Source organism: Pelophylax lessonae (assembly GCF_965119305.1).
Source record: "Pelophylax lessonae genome assembly, chromosome: 12".
NCBI classification, from domain to species: Eukaryota; Metazoa; Chordata; class Amphibia; order Anura; family Ranidae; genus Pelophylax; species Pelophylax lessonae.
Window position 1 is genome coordinate 154,805,288 of NC_138779.1, and position 26,092 is coordinate 154,831,379.

The window sequence follows — 26,092 nt, forward strand, 5'->3', positions numbered from 1 at the left end:
ATGCAATCAGAGTCTATAAGAGGCAGCAGTCTGCACATGTCCAAGATGGCTGCCAACAGGAGGGCAAGGTAAGACCTTGACACCTGGGCGCCGAGTACTAAAATTTTTTTGAAATGCATTACTGAGGCAGCCCCCTTCTCCACTGCTCCTCCTTTGAACAACAGAAGCCTCAAAACGAGCTTTTCCATGATAATGTAACCTAGCAGAGTCTGGAAATGTGTTACATAAACTTCTCTTTAAGGTGTCCTCAAGATAACGTTATCCTGTGCTCCCTCTGCAAGGGCAGAATGAGTTCTGAGACTTTCCCCTTGTAACGGTGGTCAAGGCGGGTTGCCAACCAATAATGATTCTTCTCCTTGATGCCATAAATTCTCAAGTTCTTTCACAGGTTTTGTAGAATAAGGGAGCCCATGCACTAAAAAGCATGAGAAGCAGAGACCTCTGGGTCACTGAGGGTTACAACAATTCCTCCTTATCCCTTCCCTCTTGTGTATTCTGTGGCATTGCAAGAATGGTGTCTGCATGAAGTAGGCCTTGAGAGAAAAGGAAGTCCATAGAAAGTATGCTCCAACAGGAACACATAAAAAAAAAAAAAAAAAGTATGATGGAGTCTTTTTAGGGCTAGCCACCATTGTTTGTATATTATATACTCTTTTGTATTTTTTGTACTAATACATTTGTAATTAGTTTTACTTTTTGTACTAATTTATTGGGAAAAAAAGCAGAACAGCCCTGAGCCTGTCCCTGTGCCATACTCACACAGGTACTCGTTGATGGCCCTCTATTGTATGTGCAGTATTGCTAATGTTAAGTTCCTCCTGGTGGGCATGTCCCAAATCAGGCGGTTGAATTCCAGCTGAATTTCACCCAACTAGGCACTGGCTGTGTATGACTACTAGAAGAATCTTGTATACCTTTCTAAGAAATGCTGCACCACCAAATTTAGGACATGTGCTGGGCATGGCACATGTGGTAAACTTTCCGAAGGGCAGACAAAAGGCTAGTGCCATTATCACACGCTATCATTCCTGGCTCAAGCTTCTGTGACTTGAACTGCCTCTGGGCCTGCCCTTGCAGAGCTGAAAGAATCCCTGCTACGGTGTGGCGCCTGTCTCCTAGAAAGTCCAGCTGATGTACTGCATAGCATCTTTTAGCCTGACTCATTGAATAGCCCCTTGAACGCTTAGGGGGGACTGGTGGTTCATAGGACAATTCAGCAGAGGAGGGCATGGAGGAGGAAGAGAGGAAGAGAAGGAAAAGGAGGACGTGGAGCTGACAGAGCTTGCATCATCACCTCCAGCTGTATGATGATGTGGAGGCAAAGCAAGCTCCAGCACTGAGCTTTGTCCTGCATCTTTCCTATTTGCAAGCGGAGTTACTGTGCTGTGAACAAAATATATTATACCTGACCATGCTTGCTGAACCTCATGTCAGCAGTAATGTGGTGGACCTTGCAGCTGACTGCTTTGCCCAAAAATGACAAAACATTGCCTTCCATGTGATGGTACAGAACTGAAATGGCCTTATGGGCAAAGAAATAGCGACTGGGAACCTGCCATTGTGGTACAGTACATTCTGAAAATTCACAGAAGGGGGCAGAATCCACCAGATGGAAAGGCAGGAGTTGTAAAACTAGCAATTTGGACAAGCTGTAATTTAGACACTGGGCATGTGGGTGGCAGGGAGTGTATTTTTTGTTCAATGCAGCAGCTGGGGCAGAGAAATTTGCCTGCTATACTCTACAGCTGGTGGAGTGCTGCTGGCAGACATGTTGCAAAGACCTGTGACACCGTTTGATATATCATCATCCCTGTCAGTGGAGGCTGCTAAGAGGTCATGAGATATAGCAGGGGTAGACATGAAAGGTGAAGAGTAAGTAGAAGAAGAATTGTGTCCCTTGTGTGTGGCTTTCAGGTGCTCTTGCCAACAGGCTAAGTGGTGGAAGGTTAAATGCCTTGTCGAGCATGTGGTACCCAAATGGCTGTTGTTGTGTTTGCCATGCTGTATCTGCTTGTGGCAGAGATTGCAAATTGCAACAATGCAATGAGCTGCACATGTGCTAAAAAAGGCTCACACTGCTCAGCTGTGGGAAGTGGGCCGAAAGATAACAGCTTCACAATCTGATAGAGTACAGTGGCTGCTTTCTACTCTTCTATGATTGCTGCCTCTGGAGGACATCCTGCCTCGTTGAGGTTGTTTCTTCCCTTCACTTTACTTCTATCTAGCACCCTCATCATCACAGGAGCCAACTTGGCAATACGCTGCAGCTGGTGGAACATGATTGCCAATAAGTTGTTTATCAGTGTTCCTCTCTCTGTAAGATCACCCTTCCTCTACCTCAGAACCAACATCAAAGTAATGTCTGTGCATCCTCAAGAGGCAAGTCACTGACACTGTGTTTAAATAATTTAACTGACTCCTCCACGCATGATGCTAGGGCTTTGACAGGAGTAGCTGTGGACAAGAAGGCAAAATAAACTGCTCTGGCAGCTGTGGTGGGCCACGCACTAGTGTCAGCTTGGGTCGTAGAGAATGAGGAGGATGAGGATGGTTTAGTAAGCCAGTCCACCCCCTTCTCTGCATTTTGTGACTGGATATCACGGGTAAAATCACTAAACAGAGACAAACGTGCTGCCCTGCCTGAGGCCAGATTACGTCCACCTTTGCCTTTGGACAGAGACGCTGCTGGCCCCCTCATAGTGGCATGGCCTCTCCTTGTTCGCCTCCAAGACATGATGGGGAGGGGCTTATTACCCAAATGTGAAAGAAAATGCGAAATGTGTGATTGTATGCACTATATTAAATGAAAAGTGGTGTTTGGTGTACATTTAATTGAGGACTGATGCTGAAAGAAATGTAAAAACTATAAAAAAAATAAAAAAGGGGAAACACCAGTGTGGCAGTCAGAAAAACTGTGGCTGACAATTTTAAAAAAAGGAGGCAGGCAAAAAAAAAAATACAGCAACTAAAGGAAAAAAAAGGGTATACAGCACTGTATATAGCACTAAATGTTATGTAATGCTATGTTAAACACTGCATATGCTTATGCTAACTCATGGTCATTGTAACATTACCACTATGCGACTCTTCTACGAGTAACATTGTACCCCATTTTTATTAAATCATTTTGATTTTGTATACTGTATAACATCATTGTTGTTTGATGAATACAATTATAACTTTTTAACAGAATTATATGTTCACTCTTTGAGCCTGTAAATTCCCATTTCTCTTTAGAACGGAACCCCAAATTTTCCAAAATAATTTTGGGATGTGGCCATATATGGCAGAATAGATCTCCCTACCTTATTTTTTGATTACATTTTTAGGGTTGGTAAAATTATATATAAAAATAAAAATTAGTTTAAAATAAAACTCAAGTTCAATGCACAAAGCTAACACACGAGGATAAGGGTCCTAATTTTCACAAAAGTTCAATGTGATTTGAAAAGTACAGTCACATGGGCAAAACAGTGAGTGTTTCACCCATATCCTTAACTTTCCTCTTTATAAAGCTGCAGGAATAGTACAGAATAAATGGATTACATATAACATTGAGACCAGTTAAAGAAAATTTTAGTTCACTGTTCCCCTCATTTACCATAACAGCGGCTGGTGATATAATTGCTATTGCTGCATAAGGAAGGATATGCAATTGGCCTACCATTATTGACCAGAACACATTTCTGGCCTTAATGGTAGACTGTAGTGAGCAACTCTTGGAGTGCAGCAGAGGCTATCAACCTAACCGTAGCTATTACTGGTGTATTGCCAGGTGCTGTGTCTGGGAGCAGGGGAGCATAGACAAATTATGTGAATTCACAAATTATGTTTTGGAAAAACTTTATCCTTTGATTTTTTCCTGCTTCTTATATGGGGTTTAAATCCCTCCATGTGTATCCGTTGACTTCTAGCTTAAAATTGGCCATACATTGTTAGAATTTTGAATGATTCCAATGAATCAGATGAAAGTCTAATCATGGGTAGCCCTGCCAGCCATGCTCTAGCCACCTCATGCACCAGCAAGGGAGATGTGGCCATCCATGCTACTTAGATTGAATGAGGGAATCAATTGACTCATTCTAACTGAATCTGGCCCATTTAACTGATAATGGCCAGCTTAATATCCAGGCTTGATCATGTTAAAGAATTAAGTGGGATGCTCCTTTACACCTGTAAACTATGCACATCATAAAGCATGCACAATGGTGTCTGTTGTGTATGTGTGCTGCCATGCATTGCAACAGCACATTGCAATCTTCACTTGTTTTCATTTTTAAATAACTTTATGCACAACAGTGTGTTGTGATCCCTGCTTCATATGTTATAACATATTGGGGTCAATTCATTAAGGCTGGGCATACATTATAAAATGTTCTCATTCAATTTCCTTTTGATTTACATTCAACTATATAGTGCAAGGGCCTGCCTGATTGCATACGAAATAAAAGTGTTTAGGTTTGACCTCATATTATATTGTTTTTGTAAATCTAAAGGAAAATTGTACAAGCAAATTGTATAATGCATAGGCAGCTTAAAGTGATTGCAAACCTACACCTTGTAAAACAGCTCATTCCGTTTAAAAAAGAAATGAAAGGCAAAACATTTTTGTATAGATTTAAAAAATATATATATAAATACCCTTTTCCCCTTTTTTATAACAGATCACATCCCTCCTGTTCTCAGCTGCATAAGAGCTGGAGGAGGAGAAGCAGCAGCAGACTGAGCTTCCCAGTGAATAGCTGTGCAGCGGGGGCATGTCAGGAAACGTCTGATCATTGGAGGAGAGTACACTGAGTTCCCAGGAAGCAATACAAAAAGAACAGGAAAGATTCTCATATAAGTACATGGTACAGCAGGCACATATCAAGAATATGAAGTGTTGGGGTAACAAACGTTTTAAGGGATGAATACTGCATGAATTTTTGAGTAGTGGTTCTAAAGCGTTAATGCATTCCCCATCAAGGTAAAAAAAATACTTAGGCATCAGCATCTCCTCCTCAACACCACCCCCCCCCCCCCACCACCTCCTTTTACTTACCTAAACCCTGTAAATGAATGCACACATAAATATTGTAAAACTGTGAAAACATTCTAGTGTGCTTTTACATAGTTACATAGTTAGTGAGGTTGAAAAAAGACATCAGTCCATCCAGTTCAACCTATGATGCGTGTGTGTGTTTGCTGTTAACCGTACATTGTATACCCCTGTATGTTGTGGTCTTTAAGGTGCCCATCTAATAGTTTTTTGAAACTATCGATACTCCCTGCTGATACGACTGCTTGTGGAAGAGAATTCCACATCCTTACTGCTCTGACAGTGAAGAACCCCTTATGTAGTTTAAGGTTAAACCGCCTTTCCTCTAGTTTTAGTGAGTGGCCACGTGTCTTATTGTATTCCCTTTCTCTGAATAGTTTGTTCCTTATGCTAGGGTTGCCAGTACAGTATTTGTACATTGATATCATATCCCCCCTCAATCGCCTCTTCTCCAGAGAGAATAAGTTCAGTGCTTGTAGTCTTTCCTCATAGCTGATGTCCTCCATTCCCCTAATTATTTTTGTTGCCCTTCTCTGGACTTTATCCAGTTCCAGCACATCCTTCCTGAGGACCGGTGCCCAGAACTGGACAGCATACTCCAGATGTGACTGGACCAGAGTCTTGTAGAGTGGGAGAATAATCTCTTTATTTCTGGAGTGAATCCCCTTTTTTATACATCCCAGTATTCTGTTGGCTTTGCTTGCAGCGGCTTGGCATTGCATGCCACTGCCAAGCCTGTTGTCTACCAGTACCCCCAGGTCCTTTTCCATCCTAGACTCACCCAGAGGTTCCCCCCCTAGTGAGTAGCTTGCTTTCTGGTTTCTGGCCCCCAATTGCATTACTTTACATTTTTCAACATTAAACCTCATCTGCCATGTAGTTGCCCACCCCGTTATTTTGTTCAGGTCCGCTTGTAAGGTTTCCACATCCTGCATTCTTTTATTCACAGAACAATCTCCCTTTGGTGAAATGTTATAATTTATTTCCATTCCTGAGCTTGGGGCCAATTCGCACTGTGAATCACACAAAAATGCACAGCATGTTCCTGTGTGATTCACATGCAATCTAGGTGAAGTGTGAGTTCAGCTCATTTATGTGAATTGGCTGAAATTGCACTGTACCACACCAAAAGAAGTGCATGCACTATTTTACAAAACATAAAACAACAGGATTGCATGGTACTACTGTACTATGCAATCTGGTGCAGACAAATGCACTGCGTTTGCAACCTGGATTTGGGGTGTCCTTAAATTAACACTGACAACCGCCACAGATCGTAAGTGCACTGTGTTTTAAACTTATTAGCCAGTGCAGAGTTTCCCACATTTGTTATTTTGAGCATTACTAAAATACTGGTTGACTACACCAGGTAATAAATAACAAATTAAAAGGGAAAAATAACCGCGCTAAAGCTAAAATAATAATAAAGCCGCAACTTCAAGTGTGACCACACCCTCAAAAGCTGTATAAATAATAAGTTGCGCTCAGTGAATAGAACAAAAGAACAAATGAATGTCCAAAGATAAAGTGTTGTGTCAGATTCTCAAGTCCTAATATAAAGTAAATAGGTGAAGTGATCAAATAGTCTCTTGAGTAATCCAAAAAATACTGTAAAGATAATTGGGTCAGCACAATGGAGAAATCCAGGCTCCCTTAGGTAATATGCTTACCAGACTTGTGGTTAGTAAAAGCAGGGTATTACATCAGAATCAACTTGATTGTAGATATCCCTGGTTGAACTCACAGGATTGGATGGCATGGAGTCATATAAGATAAAAGAGGGACGCCATAGCATAAAACCCCACAACAAAAATATAAAGCTTAAACACACTAAAGTGCACGAGCTTAGGAGAATCAAAAAGAAAGTGTATCCAACACCGATTGTGGTGAATACACTTTCTTTTTGATTCTCCTAAGCTGGTGCACTTTAGGGTGTTTAAGCTTTATATTTTTGTAAAGAATCTTTTTGAGAATCTGACACTTTATCTTTGGACTTTCATTTGTTCTTTATTCACTGAGCGTGACGTATTATTTATACAATAAATAACAAATGTGTGTGTTTTTTGACTGAATTGACTTCTAATAAATTAATTTCTTGTTTTTTTTTTTTTCATTTTTTTTTTATGTATTTACCCTACATTTTTAACGAATGTGCAGTATTTACCTCATATTCAATATTTTATCTTGATGAATTGGCTCCTTTATTATCTCATGTGATATTTCTGAAAATGAGTAACTTGACCTTCATATTGTATGCAGAATCCTTTAGTAAATTGCCTCCATTGTGTGTTCCGTGAAAAAAATGTAGTCATGCTGCATTTTTTTGCAGCATAAACACTTGTACGGTTTAAACAGGGAAAATAATTGTTTTCTGTGTGCCTTTGCTTTGACCCTGCTTTAATTAATACAAGTTGACGCAGCTCAATGGACATAGAATGAACAAGACCTAAGTGAAAGTGTAAACAATTTCCTGACTTAATGTTCTCTTGTCCCTCCCCTAGCCCCAGGAATCTGGCAGACTGCTTGCCTTGAAGAAATGTTGGATGGTCTTCTCACCACAAACATTAGAAAGAATCAGACCAATGCAAGCAGAAGATCCAAAAGTCATACTGTCTCCGGGCATTGTTGTATTGGTTGGTGAATTTTTAATACTAACCAAGTGAATTTAAAGTGTTTGTTACCCTTAAAAGAAAAATGGATAATTTTCCCTTAAAGCATGTTATACAGAACATTGCGTATGCTGTGTAATTAGGCCCTTTGTGTAACCTAAAATACCTGGCTGATCCTGCCTAGTTCTGCCATTGCTCCTGTAAACTGACCACGGTCATCCGCAGCTCTCCTCTATTCTTCACTGTCCTCTCCCCCCCCTCCCTGCCTGTCAGCTCATGACAGTGCCCACCTCCTCCCCTCCTGCTGCTATAAAACTATATTATAATGATACAATCCCCTCTTTTGAATAAGGACATGTGTCCCACTGCATGTGTTTTATAAAAAATATGCCAATTTCTATCTGATTTTAGAGAGCCTCCCAGCGCTCATTTGACTCCTCGCTGCTCTCCTCCCGGATGACCTCAGCGGGAGTTCTTGGCCCCGCCCACTGAAGCTGTCAGCCCAGGAGAGGAGAGCAGTGAGCGGTTATGTGAGCACCGAAATCAGGCATAAATTGGCATATTTGTTATGAAACACATGCAGTGATGCACGTGTCCTTATTTACCAGAGTCGATTGTACCATCATAATATAATGGCTTTACAACCACTTTATAGAATCTTTAAGACTCTCTTAAGGATCTTACCTCCATAACGAGCTTGTCTCCTTTGTACACTGTGTTATTATTCACCATGCTAACAATGGCCACTCCAAGGTTGCATCTGATGCCAAATGATATACAGAACCCCAATCCACTCATGATGGCAATGATATACCGACGGGGCAGTCCAAAACATGTACAGTCTACTACAGGCTGGCGTTTCTCAGTTTTAATCACAGGCCTCCCTTCTTCTGTAAGCTCGATCGTTTCTCCAGTTTTCTGTCGTTTCTCCAATATCCTGTAATGAACAATAAGTAATTTTGAAACTTGTCTGATGCCAACAGTGCCACATTACATAGATGCTACTTACAAGTTATATTATACATTCATGTTCACATATTTTTGCATCTTTATACAGTAGGTGTTTAAAGGCCAATCCAGATTATGGAATTGATTTACGAAAACTGAAAAGTGCAAAATCTGGTGCAGCTCTGCATAGAAACCAGTTAGCTTCCGTTTTTTTTTTTTGTCAAAGTTTAATTGAACAAGTTGTAGTTAGAAAATGATTGGCTACAATGTACAGCTGCACCAGATTTTGAACTCTTCATCTTTACTAAATCAACCCCTTTATGTTTTTACTTGGGCTAAAGTGCAACAGGGTTAGAACCTCGGGGGGTCACAGGGGCAGAAACAAATGTAGAGTGGGGCCAGAGAAACCTTTGTCATGTTGTTCTTGATGTCTGTATCTGCCTGCCCCAGTGACCACCATTTCACGTGTTTTGTGTTCTGGCATCACAATGATAAAAAAGTAAGGAGAAATTTGCCCAGTGTAGTCACAGTCTGCAGCAAGGACTTCACAAGCTTCCTAGCTTCTCACCATACTATAAAAATGCCTAAAATTGAGCAAAAGGGGGGGTTCAACTTCAAACCTGGAACTTATGCACAGTGATCATGGAGATAAAATGCTGTGTAAATATTTTTCTCAACCAAGAAAGACTGACCACATACAACGGTTCCAATTTAATAGAATCCTCAAGTTGCAGGCAGGAAGACTTTTTTTGTTGTTTTTTTTTTTTTGTTGTCTTTCTATCACAAGAAGCAAGCTGAAAGCCACATCTCAAGGGGTTTCAGGATTACCAACTGTCTTGAAATGTGTGGACAGTATGTATACAAATGATGAATAAAAATTTGGGTATTGGCGCTGCCTGTATTAAAGTGATGATATATGAATAAATAAAATAGGTGTACTATAAAATGTAATAAAAAATGTAGTGTACACTGAATCGGTGTGGCAAATAAATATACACAATGGAAATGTAAAAACAACGTATGAAAAAATGTAATATTAATAAATAAATAACCCCGTGATAAAGTGCAATTTGAGTGACAAGGTGAATATAAATATATATATACACAAGTGATGAATCAATGAATAAATAAATATAAAAGTGAAGATATCAGAGTAAAGTGACAGTGAGTGTTAGGGATATTGCACTATAAATAAGATTTGGAAAGTGATTGGAAAATTAATAATATAAATATATAGATGTGACAACAAGTGGTGCAGTAAAGTGTACAGAAAGTAATTAACGGATAAATTATAGTGCCTGGCTGGGATAAAGACCTAATAGCAAATATAGGACCGGTGCTATATGGGTAAAAAGGAGAAAATTAGTCCATAGCTTGATAGGTGCCCAAGTAGATAGTAAATCTCACTATAACCCCGTGGTGGGTGACTGGCGAGGTGTAGGGTGACCCCTAAGGTAGAAAGACCTACTAACCAGATATACCCACCCCACACAGGGGTATAGAGCGGGTATTAAGATGTGATTAGCGCTCCTTTCCTTTGTCTCTTGATTCCCTTCTGTAGTGGGAGGAGGGTTGCGGGGCGTCCCTGGGGGTCCGGGGTGTCCCAAAAAAAGGCAGGCTCCTATGGTCCTCTCCTATTAGGATGGTGGATCCAGTGGTCCGTGGGTGGATCCCAACCACTTGGTGGTGTGTAAGGGTAGGAGGGTCATAGAGGACAAAAAAGAGCTCGATAGTGTGATAGCGTTTACCTTTTATTCAAGTTAGGTATTACAGTAAATGGGTACTCACACAGTAACAGTAGATACGAGCAGAATAACAACGTCCTGAGTTCCACCAGGATACCGGAACCGGAAGTGATGTGACTGCGCTGTACGCGTTTCGTCATCAGACGTCTTCTGCAGCGTGACATGATGTCTGATGACGAAACGCGTACAGAGCCGTCACATCACTTCCGGTTCCGGTATCCTGGTGGAACGCATTGCGTTCCAGGACGTTGTTATTCCGCTCGTATCTACTGTTACTGTGTGAGTACCCATTTACTGTAATACCTAACTTGAATAAAAGGTAAACGATATCACACTATCGAGCTCTTTTTTGTCCTCTATGACCCTCCTACCCTTACACACCACCGAGTGGTTGGGATTCACCCACGGACCACTGGATACTCCACCATCCTAATAGGAGAGGACCATAGGAGCCTGCCTTTTTTTGGGACACCCGGACCCCCAGGGGTGCCCCGCAACCCCCCTCCCACTACAGAAGGGAATCAGGAGACAAAGGAAAGGAGCGCTAATCACTTCTTAATACCCACTCTATACCCCTGTGTGGGGTGGGTATATCTGGTTAGTAGGTCTTTCTACCTTAGGGGTCACCCTACACCTCGCCAGTCACCCACCACAGGGTTATTGTGAGATTTACTATCTACTTGGGCACCTATCAAGCTATGGACTAATTTTCTCCTTTTTATCCATATAGCACCGGTCCAATATTTGCTATTAGGACTTTATCCCAGCAAGGCACTATAATATATCCGTTAATTACTTTCTGTACACTTTACTGCACCACTTGTTGTCACATCTATATATTTATATTATTAATTTTCCAATCACTTTCCAAATCTTATTTATAGTGCAATATCCCTAACACTCACTGTCACTTTACTCTGATATCTTCACTTTTATATTTATTTATTTATTTATTTATTTATTCATTGATTCATCACTTGTGTATATATATATATATATATATATATATATATATATATATATATTATATTCACCTTGTCACTCAAATTGCACTTTATCACGGGGTTATTTATTTATTAATATTACATTTTTTCATACGTTTTTACATTTCCATTGTGTATATTTATTTGCCACACCGATTCAGTGTACACTACATTTTTTATTACATTTTTTATTACATTTTATAGTACACCTATTTTATTTATTCATATATCAACACTTTAATACAGGCAGCGCCATTACCCAAATTTTTATTCATCATTTTATACAGTGTTTTGATTGTAGTTCAGGGTAGGCTGCAGCCTATTTACACTTGCACCTTCCTTGGATATCCTTAGCGCGGAGTTCACTTCTTAGTATGTATACAAAGCAGACAAGTCCAGACACTTTCACCCCCTTACAGGTCCAGGCCAATTGAATGCAATTACTCAGGAATCCAACAATGCACCCAAATTAAACTTTCCTGACAGACTCCATGGCAGCATACGTTCGGGTACGTTTGCCTCCTCTCCTACCCTATAGGACCCCACTCCCATAAATCGTTGTTCCCTTTCAGCATCATTGTTCCTTTTTGCCCTCGTCTGGAGCACCTGGAGGGTGTGTTCCTACCTTAGAAGTTCAAGCTAGGGTCTGGCATGGAGCTGCCGTAGGACGTAGGGTCATTGTACCTCCACTAAGCCAGTGCTCTTAGCAGGGTATGGAGGGGGCAATCAAAGAAACCTGTGCCGGTGCGTATATGGTGCTGGCCAAAAAACCCAGCTGCAGCCGGTGGCCCTGTATTGCCCAAAGTTAGGTGCGAAATAGGCCAGAAGGGGAAGAGGTGGGACTTTGAGTGATGCCAAAAATCATGTAATCAATAGGAACAATGTTAAATAAAAAGTTATAAATGTATTAACATGAGTTAAAATATCAACACAAACTGGGACTCAAATGACAAACAGTTAAAACAACCCCATAGGCAATCAAACCCATGTAGCACATCACAGCATGGGCCTGACAGTGTTAGTGCACAGCAGAGTACAGTCCCATTGGTTCTTGTCCAAAGCACCAATGCGTTTCAACTTATCCAAGTCTTCTTCAGGAAGATGCTGGATAATAGGATAATACTGATATCTCTGAAATTATAACATATATTCAAATACATGTATATAGGAGAATACAACATCCACAAGTGGTCTCACAAAATGGATAGAAAGAATTACAAAAATGACAAAAAATTGTGCTGGGAATCTATCCAATCATAGGAATCATCAGATTAAGTACAATCCAGTATTCACCCTATTCTTAAAGCATATATGAATGAATATCATATCGCTCATGATGGGAATTATGGGAATACCAATCCTAGGCCCACAAATGATACTATATGAAGTTAAGAAAAAAAGGGATATATAAAAATACATCACATGCCTGTATGTGGAGACCAGTGCTCAGGCAAGACTCCTAGTCATATAAGTACGGCTTTGTGTCCCTGTGGGAGCAAGGATACAGATGGAGCCCAAATCTAGCCCCTGTAGGAGGCACAGCTCCATCTGAATCACACATTAAACGATAGTCATCCAAGTACATCAGTCTTTACGAAGGCCAGCAAAAATAAAAAAGAAAAGTTATTTTAAATGTGGTCTTACCAATGACGCTGATTAGCACACACAGGTCTAGCATACATCTACCATGCAACTGCAAACAGCAAAGAGAGAGCAGTGCCATACACACACTCCCTTAAATGTGGGAGAGGCTCTGTCATGTGACTCGGCAGAGCCAATCACATCCTTCTTGCTGGCAACCAGGTCCAGCTGGCCTACTAAGTAAGAAAGTTAAAAGGAACGCCTCCTTGAATGCTGTAGTTGGAGACAGATGTCTCCTATTGTCCCCTGCCAGGATAATTTTTTTATTTTTTCATTATTGCTGGTCTTTTGGCGTATTTGTTTTGTTGATGTTTCCAGTGTCTGCACTCCAGCTTGAGGTTGGAAAATGTCACCGCCCCCCTATGGCCAGCCCTCTCATGGCAGGTACTTCCTTAGGGGTCCCAACTTGGGTGCAGGTTGTGGGGGGGGGGGGCAGTGCAGTGGTGTCTTTCTTTCTACTTTTTTGTTTTGTTTTTTGTGCTTCTTCTAGCTCTTCTAGGTCACATCGGCAGCGCAATGCATACAAGGAAGATCGTCACTCGAAGTCACAGCATCGGCATTCCTCCTCTAGGTCCAGACACAGATCCCCTTCCGCCTCCAGACACCATAGGACTTAGCCTCTCCACCCAGATCCTTCTGTCTCTCTGACTGTCCTCACAAGAGGAAATGCTGGGAATGCAGTTTCCAGGTCCTAGATGGAAAGTCCCTCTGCGACCATTGCTTTGCCCAAGTGGCAGGTGAAAGGGGGAGCACAGATCAACAATTGGAGTCCATGGTAGGATGTGTCCCTAAGGATTCCCTGACTGAATTGGGGGTCATCCACCAAGGTACAGCCTCAGTTCCACCACCCTCTCCTGGGAGGGAGGCTCAGAGTCAGGATTTCTTGGAGTCTTCTCAGCCAAGCTGTCTTCTTTTCAGAGAGCGATTCGGAAACAGACAGTCCCTGTCTGGGGTTTGATTTTGGCCTCATTCTCTCTCTGGTAAAGGCTGTAAGGTAAGCTCTTGATTGGGAAGATCCAGCGGTTTCTCCTCCTAAACATTTTTTAAACAGCTCAGTAAGGATCATTTGAATTTCTCATTCTTGGGAGAATTGGTGAGATTATTACAGACATGTGGAAGAAGGTGGAGAGGAAGAATTCCATGCTTTCCAAGATGTTGAAGCTCTATCAAAGAGGATGAAGTAAAGCACTTACAGCCCCCTACTCTGGTGGATACGGCTGTAATGAAGCTCGATTTTCCTGCTTTACGTCCAGGCCACTTTTTGCTACTTGGCACTGTGCGATTTTAACTGACAATTGCGCGGTCATGCAACCCTGTACCCAAACAAAATTTACGTCCTTTTTTCCCCACAAACAGAGCTTACTTTTGGTGGTATTTGATCACCTCTGCGCTTTTCATTTTTTGCGATATTAATAAAAAAAGAGCAACAATTTTGAAAAAATACCAATATTTTTCTACTTTGACAGTTAAAAAATATATTCAATCTTTGTCATATATTTAGGCCAAAATGTATTTAGCTACATGTCTTTGACAAAAAAATTCTCAATGAGCGTATTTTTAACTGCTTTAAGACTGGAAGATTTTACCCCATTCCTGACCAGGCTATTTTGCGATTCGGCACTGCGTTACTTTAACGGACAATTGCGCGGTCGTGCGACGCTGTACCCAAATTAAATTTATGTCCTTTTTTTCCCCACAAATAGAGCTTTCTTTTGGTGGTATTTGATCACCTGTGCGATTTTTAATTTTTTAAAAAAAAAGAGCGACAATTTTGAAAGAAAAAAAAAAATTTTTAAATTTAAAAATCAAAATTTTTTAACATTTTAGGCCGTATTTTGATTGGTTTGCACAAAAGTTATCGCGGTTACTAACTACAGGAAAGATTTGTCATTTTTATTGCTTATTTTTTTTACTAGTAATAGCAGCGATCTGCGATTTTTTTTGCGGGACTGCGACATTGGGGCGGACAGATCGGACCCCTAACTGACATTTTTTACACTTTTGGGGGTACCAGTGACATTGCTACAGTAATCAGTGCTATAAGTATGCACTGTTACTGTAATAATGACACTGACAGGGAAGGGGTTAACTTTATTGGTGATCAAGGGGTTAAATGTATGCCTCATGCTTACTGACGTGTGTGGGGGGAGGGGGTTGTGTGACACAGACACAGATCGCAGGTTCAGCTATGCTGAATCCTGTAATCTGTCCCTGCCTGTCACATAGGAGATCCGCCCGCTTTGTTTACACAAGTGGGCGAATTTCCTCACTCGATCCTCGACGATCGGGGAAGAGCGGCGGTGATCACCGCATCTCCTCCCCTGGCCTGACTCCCGCTGTGTCTGAATACAGCGGGAGCGAGCCTCCGGCGGCGCGCGCGCGCCGCCTAGAGAGGGGAGTGTCTGGTGACGTAGGTCTACGTCGCCAGACAATAACGAGCCACTTTGCCGCAGTACCAGCTCAGTGAGCGGTCGACAAGGGGTTAACCATGTGACTCTTCCACTGGAAGATAAAGTGTCTTTTAAGGACCCTTTGGAGAGAAGGATCGATTCAGATCTTAAGTGTATCTTATGGCCAGCATGGCCTGCAAGCCAGCCATAGCCCTGGCTCCAATGTCCAAAGCAATGGAGATATGGGCTGACGGTGTGGATGAGACCCTCAGAAGCGTCTCAGAAGAGGTGGCCAGAAGCTCCACCATTCAAGAGTTGAAGATGGCATCGGGCTTCTTGGGTGAGGCATCCATCAACATTATTCACCTTCTGGCTCGGGTTATGTTATCCTCCATCACTACCAAGCGCACCCTTTGGCTTCCGCCCTGGTTAGCCAACCCTGCGTCTAAGCAGGTGTGGTGCCGGATTCCCTTTGAGGGTTCCTCTCTCTTTGGGAACAAGCTGGATAATGCTATAACCCAGGCCATAGGGGGTAGGTCGGGGTTCTTTCCCCAGGATAGGCGTCTGATAGGTCAGAAACAGGCTCTTCCGAGGGAAGCAATATGCGGATCACACCAGGCAGGCGCGCAGCTACAAACATGGCAGAGAGTTTTGGAAAAGCTGGAAGTCTAGACAGTCCTCTTTCCGGAAGGCCCCTAAGCATAATTCCTCCGGTGATCGGGAGGCCACCAAGTCCTTTTAAGATTGGGCCCTCTCAGACATGTTAAGTAGGGGGCTCTACACTTCCACTTTTGTCATGTCTGGGCCGCCTCCATCCGGGACTCCTGGACCATCAGTATGGTCTCTCTGGGGCATTCCTTGACCTTTAGCAGCACCCCCAGACTCAGGTTTGTCCCTACTTCACTTCCTTCGTTGGCAGGAAAAAAGACGGACTCTTCTTTCCTATGTAGAATCCCTGATAGCTCAGGGCGCCACGGTTGCCGTTCTGAAGATCAAGAGGGGGCAAGAAATCTACTCCCCTCTCTTCATGGTTCAGAAGAAGGATGGCGTCTGGAGGCCCATCATAGATCTTACTTTCATGTTCCTGCTGCAAGAGGTTCAGTGGTTCCTCCACTTCCCTGTCGGTTGGACTCACCTTCAGTTTACCTGTCCCCGCTTCGGGCTTTCAACATCGCCTAACACATTTTTGAAATTCCTGTTGGCCGTAGTAGCCTTGATGAGGGTCAGGGGTATCCGGCTGCATCACTACCTAGATGACCTGCTCCTCCTATCTCAAGACAGGTCCCAACTCCTCGAGCACATGGGTCAAGTCATCGATTTTCTTCAGGAGTTGAATGTCGAGAAATGTCACCTAGTGCCAACACATTTTTTCGTGTTTGTAGGGGCTCAGTTCAATACAGCAAGATCTCTCTGCCCGAAGAGTAAATTTTGGTAATCCGAGACAGGTATTCTCTCGCTCTCTCTTCCTCCCATCTAACTGCCCAGCAGGGCTTGAGAACCGTGTTGGCATTGGCAGCCATAGCTCCCATGGTGAAATGGGCATTATAGAGGATGTGGCCCTTCCAGAGAGGCTTCCTCCAGCAGTGGACATCAGGAGACAGGATTCAATGAATCTATCTAACTTCGACTTCGAAGGGGTGCCTTTCCTGGTGGCTGCTGTGGGTGAATCTCCTCAATTTGTATTCTATAGCTCCTGTCTCATGGGTCACGATAACTTCGGACGCTAGCAGTATAGGTTGGGGAGCTTACTGTCTATTGGAAATGGCACAGGGCAGGTGGGACTTTCCTTCTCGTGGGGTAGTCTCCAATGTCCTAGAGCTTCGAGCAGCCTTCAAAGTGCCACAAGCTTTCCGTCATCTGACACAGGGGTCCTCGGTGATGCTCAGGCTGGACAACACAACAACGGTGGCTTATGTGAAGAGATAGGGAGGAACTTGCAGCCTGTCCTTGCGCTGGGAGGTGGAGCCAATTATGTCCTGGGCACAGAAGAACTTGTCCAATCTATCGGCATTGTATGTCCCAGGGGTCCAGAACTTGCAGGCGACAACAACGAGTGGACACTCCATGGGGAAGTCTTCAAGTGGGTTCAGTCCCTGGGGTTCTCCTGGGAAGTTGACCTCTTTGCGTCCCCAGGCAACATCAAGCTTTCAAGATATTATGCAAGATTTCGAGATCCCTAGACCTTCGGGTTGGATGCCCTCATGGACCAATGGAGGTTTCACAGAGCCTATGCCTTCCCTCCGATTCCAATTATTCTTTAGTTTCTGCGGAGGCTCAGGACAGAAGCAGTGGAGGTCCTGGCGAAAATTCCATACTGGCCCAACAGGCCCTGGTTTCCTCTGCTGACACTTCTCAGTTACCGGGATCCGATTCCCCTACCTCTCAGGCTGGACCTGTTGTCTCAGGGCCCTACTCTACTCTACTTGGAGGCTTTAGGATGTCCAGAAGGAGCTATCTCTACACTCTTAAACGCTCTGAGAAGGAGCGCTAATAGGGTCCACGAGAGAATATGGTCCAATATCCCAAACTACCTGCCTCCCAGGGCCTGCCCAGGGGCGGCGCCTACAGTCCAAGATATCCTGGGCTTCCTACAGGCAGGGTTGGATCTGTCCCTGTTGGTTAGCTCACTCCCAGTGCAGGTTTTTGGCCATTTCAGCTTTCACTGGAGTGTCTTGGGCCAGGCATATGCTGGTCGTCAGTTCTTCAAGGGAGCAGTAAGACTAAGGCCTCAGAGGAAGCCAAGATTCCCCAAATGGGATCTGCTGTTGGTCTTAGATTTCTTCTAGCCACTCAGTTCAGGTCCTGTCAAGCCTCTTTTGGTCAAGAAACTCACACTCAAACAGTTTTTCTGGTGGCCATCACATCGGCAAAGAGGGTTTCTGAGATTCAAAGTTTGGGCTCAAAGGAGTCTTTTCTAACCTTCTTCTCGGACAGAGTAATTTTAATCCCTATGCTAGGGTCCAATGCCAATGTCCCATTATTGTGTTGAACTGGCTGCCTTATCTTCTGCTAACCTTGGTGTTCAAGTGCTGTCGTTTGACTGTGGCAATTAAAAATTTTGTTCAGCATCTGCCCGCCCAGGTGAGTACGGTGAGTTATTTCCCGAACTTATGCTGCCATGGAGTCTGTCAGGAAAATGGAAAATTGTCTATCAAATACTTACTGTAATTTTCCTTTCCCTTCCACTTCATGCCAGCAGGAGTCCCTTCCCAGTTCCTGAGTAGGCTAGTTACAGAACACTGATGCTGAAAGGGAACAAAGTGTTATGGGAGTGGGGTCCTATAGGGTAGGAGAGGAGGCGGGGCTATACCCAAACTTATGCTGCCAAAGAGTTCATCGGGAAAGGAAAATTACGGTAAGTATTTGGTAGATAATTTTCAGTTTTTATCATTTTTGAGAGAGAAATAGATTTCTTTTGTGGTATTTAATCTCCACTGGGCCTTTTTTTCTTTTTTTTTTTTGCTTTACAAATCAAAAACACAGACCATTTTGAAAATAAAAAAACATGTTTTTGATATAAAATGTTGCAAATAAAACATTTTTCTTTATAAATTAAGGCCAAAATGTATTCTGTTTGGTAGAAATAAGCCGTACAGTGTATATTATTTAGTCTGTGTGAAAGTTATAGAGTCTACAAACTATAGTATCTATATTTGAAAATTGATTAATACTAACTGCCTTATTTCTTGAGACCCTAAAATGCTAGGACAGTACAAATACTCCCACAAATGACCGCTTTTTGGAAAGTAATAAGTCTTGGGTATTTATTAAGAGGCATGGGGAGTTTTTTAAAGTTGTCAATTTTTTTGCCACAGTATTATGGAAAAATTAAGAAATTCACAAAGTTGTCATTTTAACAAGTTATTTCTCACACAAAGCATTGACATAGTTCCAATTACACCCAAAACCACATTCCGCTATGCCTCCTGAGTATAGGGGTACCACATGTGTGAGACTTTTTCACAGCCTAGATGCAGGAGGCTCTGGCGCACCAAAACAGTAGAATCACCCAGTATATACCCCAAGGTATTTTTTAAGAGGCATTGTGAGTCTTTTGAGTCTTCATTTTTTGCCACAAGATTTTGGAATGTGCAGAAAGAAAATGAATATTTTTTTACACAAAGTTGTCAATTTAATACAGTTGGCAATTAAATACAGTTGTCAATTTTTCTCACACACAGAATAGGCATACATCCCAAAACACATTCTGCTACTCCTCTCGAGTAAGGGAATACCACACGTGTGAGCCTAGCCACACAGAGGGGTCCAACATCCAAGAAGCACCTTGAGGTATTCTAGGGGCATATATTATGCATCTTATTTCCTGACTATCTATCACATTTTTGGAGGCCCTGGAGCACCAGGACAGTGGAAACATTCACATAATTACCACATTTTAGAAAGAGAACACCCCCTAAGAGCCATAATGAATCTTATTTTTTGCCACAAGTTTTTGGAAAATGTGGAAAAAAAATTAAAATGTATTTTTTTACACAAAGCTGTCAATTAATAAGATATTTCGAATACACATCATAGGCATACTAAGAAATTGCAATTTAAAAATACATTTTGCTAACCCTCCTGAGTATAGGGATACCACATATTTTTCACAGCCTAGCCACACAGAGAGGCCCAAAATCCAAAGCGCACCTTAAGGCTTTCTAGGGGCATAAATTATGCATCTATTTTTCTGGCTACCTATCACATATTTGGAGGCACTGGAGCACCAGTGGAAACAATAACGGACACTGCCTCTGTTGACACTGATATTGGTATGGGTGGTGATTCGGACCTGGTATGGCAATGATCAGGACACTGATATGGCAGTGATCAGGACATTGGTATGGCTGTGATCAGGATACCAGTATGAGGTAGGATGGTGATCAGGATGCTGGTATGGAGTATGGTGGTGATCAGGAAGTTGGTATGGTGTATAGCAGTGATCTGGACAATGGTATGGTGGTGATCAGGATGCTAGTATGTGTATGGCAGTGATCATGATGCTTGTATGAGGTATAGCGGTGGTACTAGCAGTACTGGTGATACTGGGACAGTTGACAGGGGACTGGCTGCATGGTTTATTTGTATTGTACTGTGGGCAGTGATCAGGGACACATGGTATAATACACATACATACAGTGTGACAGGCAGGGTACACTCACAGGCTGAAGTAACAGAAAGTGAAACATTGGTTCTTCCTGCTCTCATAGAGATCCGTTGTGAAAGCAGAGAAAAACAATGTTTACTTCTACTTTCCTATGTTTACCATGTGATCGCTGTGATTGGACACAGAGATCACATTGTACCAATTCATTTGTTTTCATTTCATTGGTTCTGTACCCCTTAATGTGATCTGCTGTGTCCAGGGGACACAGCAAATACAGGGCACATGGGTGCACGCTCTGTAAGCTGTGCACCAGCCTCTGATGCAGGGTGACTTATGGTTACATTAACCCCCACTGGCATTTGAGTACAGTGGACAGACAGGAAGCAGGTGAACAGCTGCTCTTAAAATGAAAAAAAGCTGCTCCTGCTGCAATAGTCACCTCCTCTCCCAGACTGTCCATATAGAGCTTCCTAACTTCCTTTGAATGCAGGTTTACATTGGCTGCCCCGGGAGGAAGATGGGGTAGGTCACTACAGTGCCTTTACTCATTTACAATAATGTAGGTAATGTAGGGAACTGCGCTAACATCAAGAGGCACTGTAATATAGACAGGGCTTTTTCAGGAGAAGATAACAACTAAACAAAGTCCTAGGCAGGTTAGCAGCTCTGGGCCCCACACCAACAGGTCACCTTCCTTATACATACTCTCATTACATATTTCAATATAAGAAAAAAAGCATACAGCATCCTCCTATATATATTGCAATAGATTGTAAATTCTCCCATATTTTGTAGTGGATTTCCATGGAACCCTAGGATTACTCCAGGGATGACAAGGGGTTTAGTGAGTTGTGGCTAACTGACCCTCCACTTGACGTTGCCTAAATAGTTGCAGATCCAACACCCCTTGGCAGAGCCAACAACATGACTGCAAGGGTGTTATTCTGGCCACCCCTGTAATGAGGGCAATCTTCCCATGAGTCACCATCACTATAGGGGGTATTTTTTCAAGGACCGTCAAAAGACTGTCAAATGACTAATCTTACCCGGGGTTCCCTGAGACCTGAAGAGAATTCTGATTTATTTTCCTGAATATCATAATAGAGAATATTTTCTTCAACTTTCCTTATTGCTTATGTTTCTTACTCTCCTAACTCTCCTACACATGCTAAGGCATGTATTCAAATTAGAGTAAAGACCATAATACCCAACTCAAACTGGTAACAAAGAAGACATTTATGTTTACATTGTTTTATATCACTTATGTACAAAAATATATTTAAGGGAATAGAAAGACACAAAGCACAGTGTACTTGCAGAATTCCAAAACGTACATTTTCCTGACAAGGAACGAGTATAAGAGAACATGGTTGCATAATTAGAAAGCATGGTTTGCAAAATATATATTTACAGATAGATAGCCACCATATACACAGTTCTATACATAATAACAGAATAATAAAAAAGACATAACTAGAAAATTAGCTATATTCAAGACTTCCCCAAGTATCACTTAGTAATTCTCAGGATGCTGAAAATGATGCCTGATTTAGAGGTTTCTCATTATGCCCCTTGCTCAGATGCAGACACATGCCCCTTTAACTCCATCTTTTAGTGCTCCCTGGGTTCCAGGGCATGCCCAAGGAAGATACATTTCTTAGCTTTCCTCATTTGGCAGATCAGAGAGGCCACACCTAATGAAGCAAAGGTAAATGAACAAGTGATCTTCAGCCAGATGAGAGGCCCTCCACTGTCAGTACTGGCATGCAGACAGCTGTCTGGAGTTTAAAAGAATGCAGCCTCCCCAGAAGACCCAGCTACTGGGTACGGGGGGGGGGGGGGGGCAGTGGGTCAACAGAGTATTCCAGTTCCCATGGTGGGGCACTTCAGCCCTTGAGCCTGCATTTTTGCAGCTGTTTGCTTGTGTTAACAGAGCTACTCCTGCATTCACTGAGAAGGATGCTGTTTATGAGGATAAGTGCAAGAAGCTGTTTTTGTTCTGAGCTGTTTTTCTGAAGTAGTGATTCTCCACTAGAATGACAGTTGTTATGAAGTCTTAAAAATACTATGCTATGCAGCCACATGTTACCATGACTGAGTAAAGATTCTATGTTTTTGCAACCTTTTCAATCTGTTTTATTCTGCTGTTTTATTCTGTTTTGTGTTATGTCCGCTTCTAACTTTCTACCTGATAAAAAAATGGGGAAAGATAGCTGCGCTTCAATACACAAATAGATACATGTAGGCTTCCAGTACAAAGGTGATATCAGACCAAAAAACAATATGTAGTGTAGTGAGGTACAGCGCCACAATAGCAAATAACTGGAAGAAGAGCACAGATTATGCAAAGTCCATGAATTCTGTGATACCAGATGCTGAGGTGCAGATATGAATGCAGGAAAGTCCAACACCATAAGTAAGAACACAATCCTGATGGTCACCACGTGCTTATTTAAGGTGATTCTCTTACCATTCTACCTGATAAGAAGACAGCTACTGAGAAGAAGTTACTGTTCAACTGGCTGTGTGATTATTACTTATTTTGTTAAAATGCCTCAACGTGCTGCAATGTAAATCCCCCCTGTGGTTGGCATGCTGCCTTCTCCTTGACTAGACACTGGAAGGTAAGGAGTAATGCAGTAATGGGGAAGGGTGGGATATTCTGGATGAGAAGAAGGAGCATAGTTCAGCTCAGAATGGGTATATATAGGCAGACTAGAGGAGCAGTACACGGTGGTGCATGATCTAAATACAAGGAGTAAAGGAAGAAGGCAGACTAGAGGAGCAGTACAAGGTGGTGCATGAGCTGGATACAAAGAGTAAAGGAAGAAGGCAGACTAGAGGAGCAGTACAAGGTGACGCATGAGCTGGATACAAAGAGTAAAGGAAGAAGGCAGACTAGAGGAGCAGTATTAAGTAGTGCTTAAAGCAGATAAAAGGAGCAATACAGATGGGCACTGGGGTGGGCAAAAATAGCTGTTTAGAGGATTGATGGAGGTGGATAGTGGGTACAGAATAAGGGTGTGCATGAGGCGGGAGATGCATGTGTGTATGATGGCACACTCAGGGATGAATGCTGTGAGAGGGAACTAATATGTGGGGGTTGCTAGTGGTGGATTATATGCAAAATACTGGCAGGCACTGGAAGCAAATGGGAGGCGTGATATAGATGGTGCTGGTAGCAGAGGGGAGGAGCAGTACACTAGGGTGCTGGAGGCAAATGAGTAAACTGAACAGGGAACACTGAAGGCAGACGAAAGGTGCAATATTGGGATGAACAGTACAGGGTAAGGGGAGAATAGATGCAGATGGAGCAAACTTGCCTATATACATGCTTGCTGATATACACCGATCAGCCATTAAATTATGACCACTGACTAGTAAAGGGATTATCTTGTTACAATAGAATCAGAAACAGAAATAAAATGGGCATTGCAGTTTGTTGTGTATGGGGCTGTGAAGCCCATGGTGACCTGTGTCCACAGCCAACCTACAATTGTCATGTGAATATTAGAAATGGACTACAGAGCAATGGAAGAAGGTGGCCTGGTCTGATGGATCATATTTTCTTTTACATCATGTGGATGGCCGGGTGCATGTACGTCACTTACCTGGGGAAAAGATGGCACCAGTATAAGCTAGGGAAGTCAGCTGAGGAAGTGTGATGCTTTGGGCAATTTTCTTGGGTCCTGTCATTTATGTGGATGTTATTTTGGTGTCAATGCCTCAATGGGTCAGGGCTGTTTTAGCAAAAAGGGGCCATACTCATTATTAGGTGGGTGGTCATAATGTTATGGCTGATGTGTGTGTGTGTGTGTGTGTGCGTGCGTGCGTGCGTGCGTGCATGCGTGTGTATATATATATTTAATATGTACTGTGTATTTATATCGCACAGCTCCCTCTCAGTAGACCTCACTGTCAGGACACAGGAAGCTGCGGCCCGGCTCGGGTGCCCCCATAGCAAGCTGCATGCTGTGGGAGAACTCGTCAGAAGGGAGGAGCCAGGAGCACCGAAGAGGGATCGGAGAAGAGGAGGATCTTGGCTGCTCTGTGCAAAACCACTACACAGAGCAGGTAAGTATAACATGTTTGTTATTTTTAAGAAGAAAAAAAAAAAAATACAAGACTTTAGTATTACTTTAACCTGACATGCTTAAACTATGATAGTAGAGGAGAGTAATATAGTAGTGATGATGTGCTGAGTACTGGATTATTACACCACTCTTCTCTATTTTCAATGCTTTGGCTTGCCAGATTGAGGTAGTGACTGTAAAGAACAATGGGAGGTAAGGGTTGCGTTTCTGGTCCCCAACTAAGGAGGGAAGATCTCATTAAAGCACAAATGGGCCATAGCCCTCTCTCCCTTTTAGTTCAGCCTTAGCTGTATAAGAACTAGTTCCCTGGATGCTAATTGGGCCTTAGGAACCAACCTAGGCCCTTGTTGGTGATAAGTCCCTGGGCCTACTGTTAAATGGTAGTTGGTTGTGTTTTGCCCCAGTGTTTGTCTACATTTCTAGCTTTTATCTATGAATATCTAGGTGTGCTTTACAACAATGTCAAAAGCAGAAATTCCTTCTGTCATTTTTATCAGTCTTATAACATAGAAAATGGAATCCAAATAAATTCTGAATGACAAGTTTTAAAGTTGTCAATTTTTTCAGTATTTCACTGTATAAAAATAGCTGATTAACAGCTGTGAAATCTCACACTTTAACATAGCTGTGAAATAGAAACCTGAAAAAAAAACTGAGAAAAAGAAATCACATCTCAAGAATAAACTATTTATAAAAAGAGCAGATAATAAAAAAAGTAAGATGAAAGTACTATGTTATGCGGTGATCTTCTCTATGTTTGACAGTCATTTTTTTACAAATGTCACAAGATTTACACAATTATTACCCGGGAGCGGGCTGGTGACTCCAATGTTCTTCAAGACTTAGAACACGAACTGAATGGCCTCATGACACAGGGTGCTAAAAAATACCGCTTTTAGAAGTGTTTTCCTTTTTTTTCTCCTGCCTCCAAACAACCCCTCAATGTGTAAGGGTACAAATTGTCAAAGCATTGCTAAATTAATAAACATATGACATAGGATTTCTGGATTTAATACAGACTGATCTATTTCTTGGATAAGCCGAAATATTAAAAGGTTAATTCCAGGTCACAACTCGCTCTAAGACATTCTGTGTTTCTAACTGGAATTGATGGGGGTTTGCAAACAAAGTGTTTACAGAACTGGTTAGAAGAACAATGAGTTTTGTTGCTCCCCCCACCTGAAGACTTTTAATATTTTCTCCAAAAAGGATTTGTTTGATGATCCTTGGACCAGTAAATACAAACCAACCTTCAAAAGCAAGGTACACAGAGTGTTAGACCCCATTCAGACTGGGGCGACACGACTTGGTGGGGCGACCTGTGAAGTCACGGTGCACAGCGTGCACCGCGACTTCAGCGCGACTTGCACGGACTTCATATAATTGAAGTCAATGCAAGTCGCCTCCAGGTCGCCCCAAAGTAGTACAGGACCCTTTTTCTAAGTCGGAGCGACTTGTGTCGCTCCTATAAGAACGGGTCCTGTACTATTCAATGGCGAGCGACCGGCCGCGACTTGTTAGGCGACCAAGTCACGCT

The 26,092-nt window shown here is 42.4% G+C and overlaps 1 protein-coding gene across 1 annotated transcript in view; it reads right to left on the minus strand.

The window, feature by feature from the left end:
- The window catches only part of SLC17A7 (solute carrier family 17 member 7), a 349,008-nt gene that overhangs the window by 219,520 nt on the left and 103,396 nt on the right, over positions 1-26,092 (minus strand). Inside the window, exon 2 of the mRNA XM_082273561.1 lies at positions 8,332-8,584. Coding sequence (XP_082129687.1) covers positions 8,332-8,584 — 253 coding nt within the window. The remainder of the gene's footprint in view (positions 1-8,331; positions 8,585-26,092) is intronic.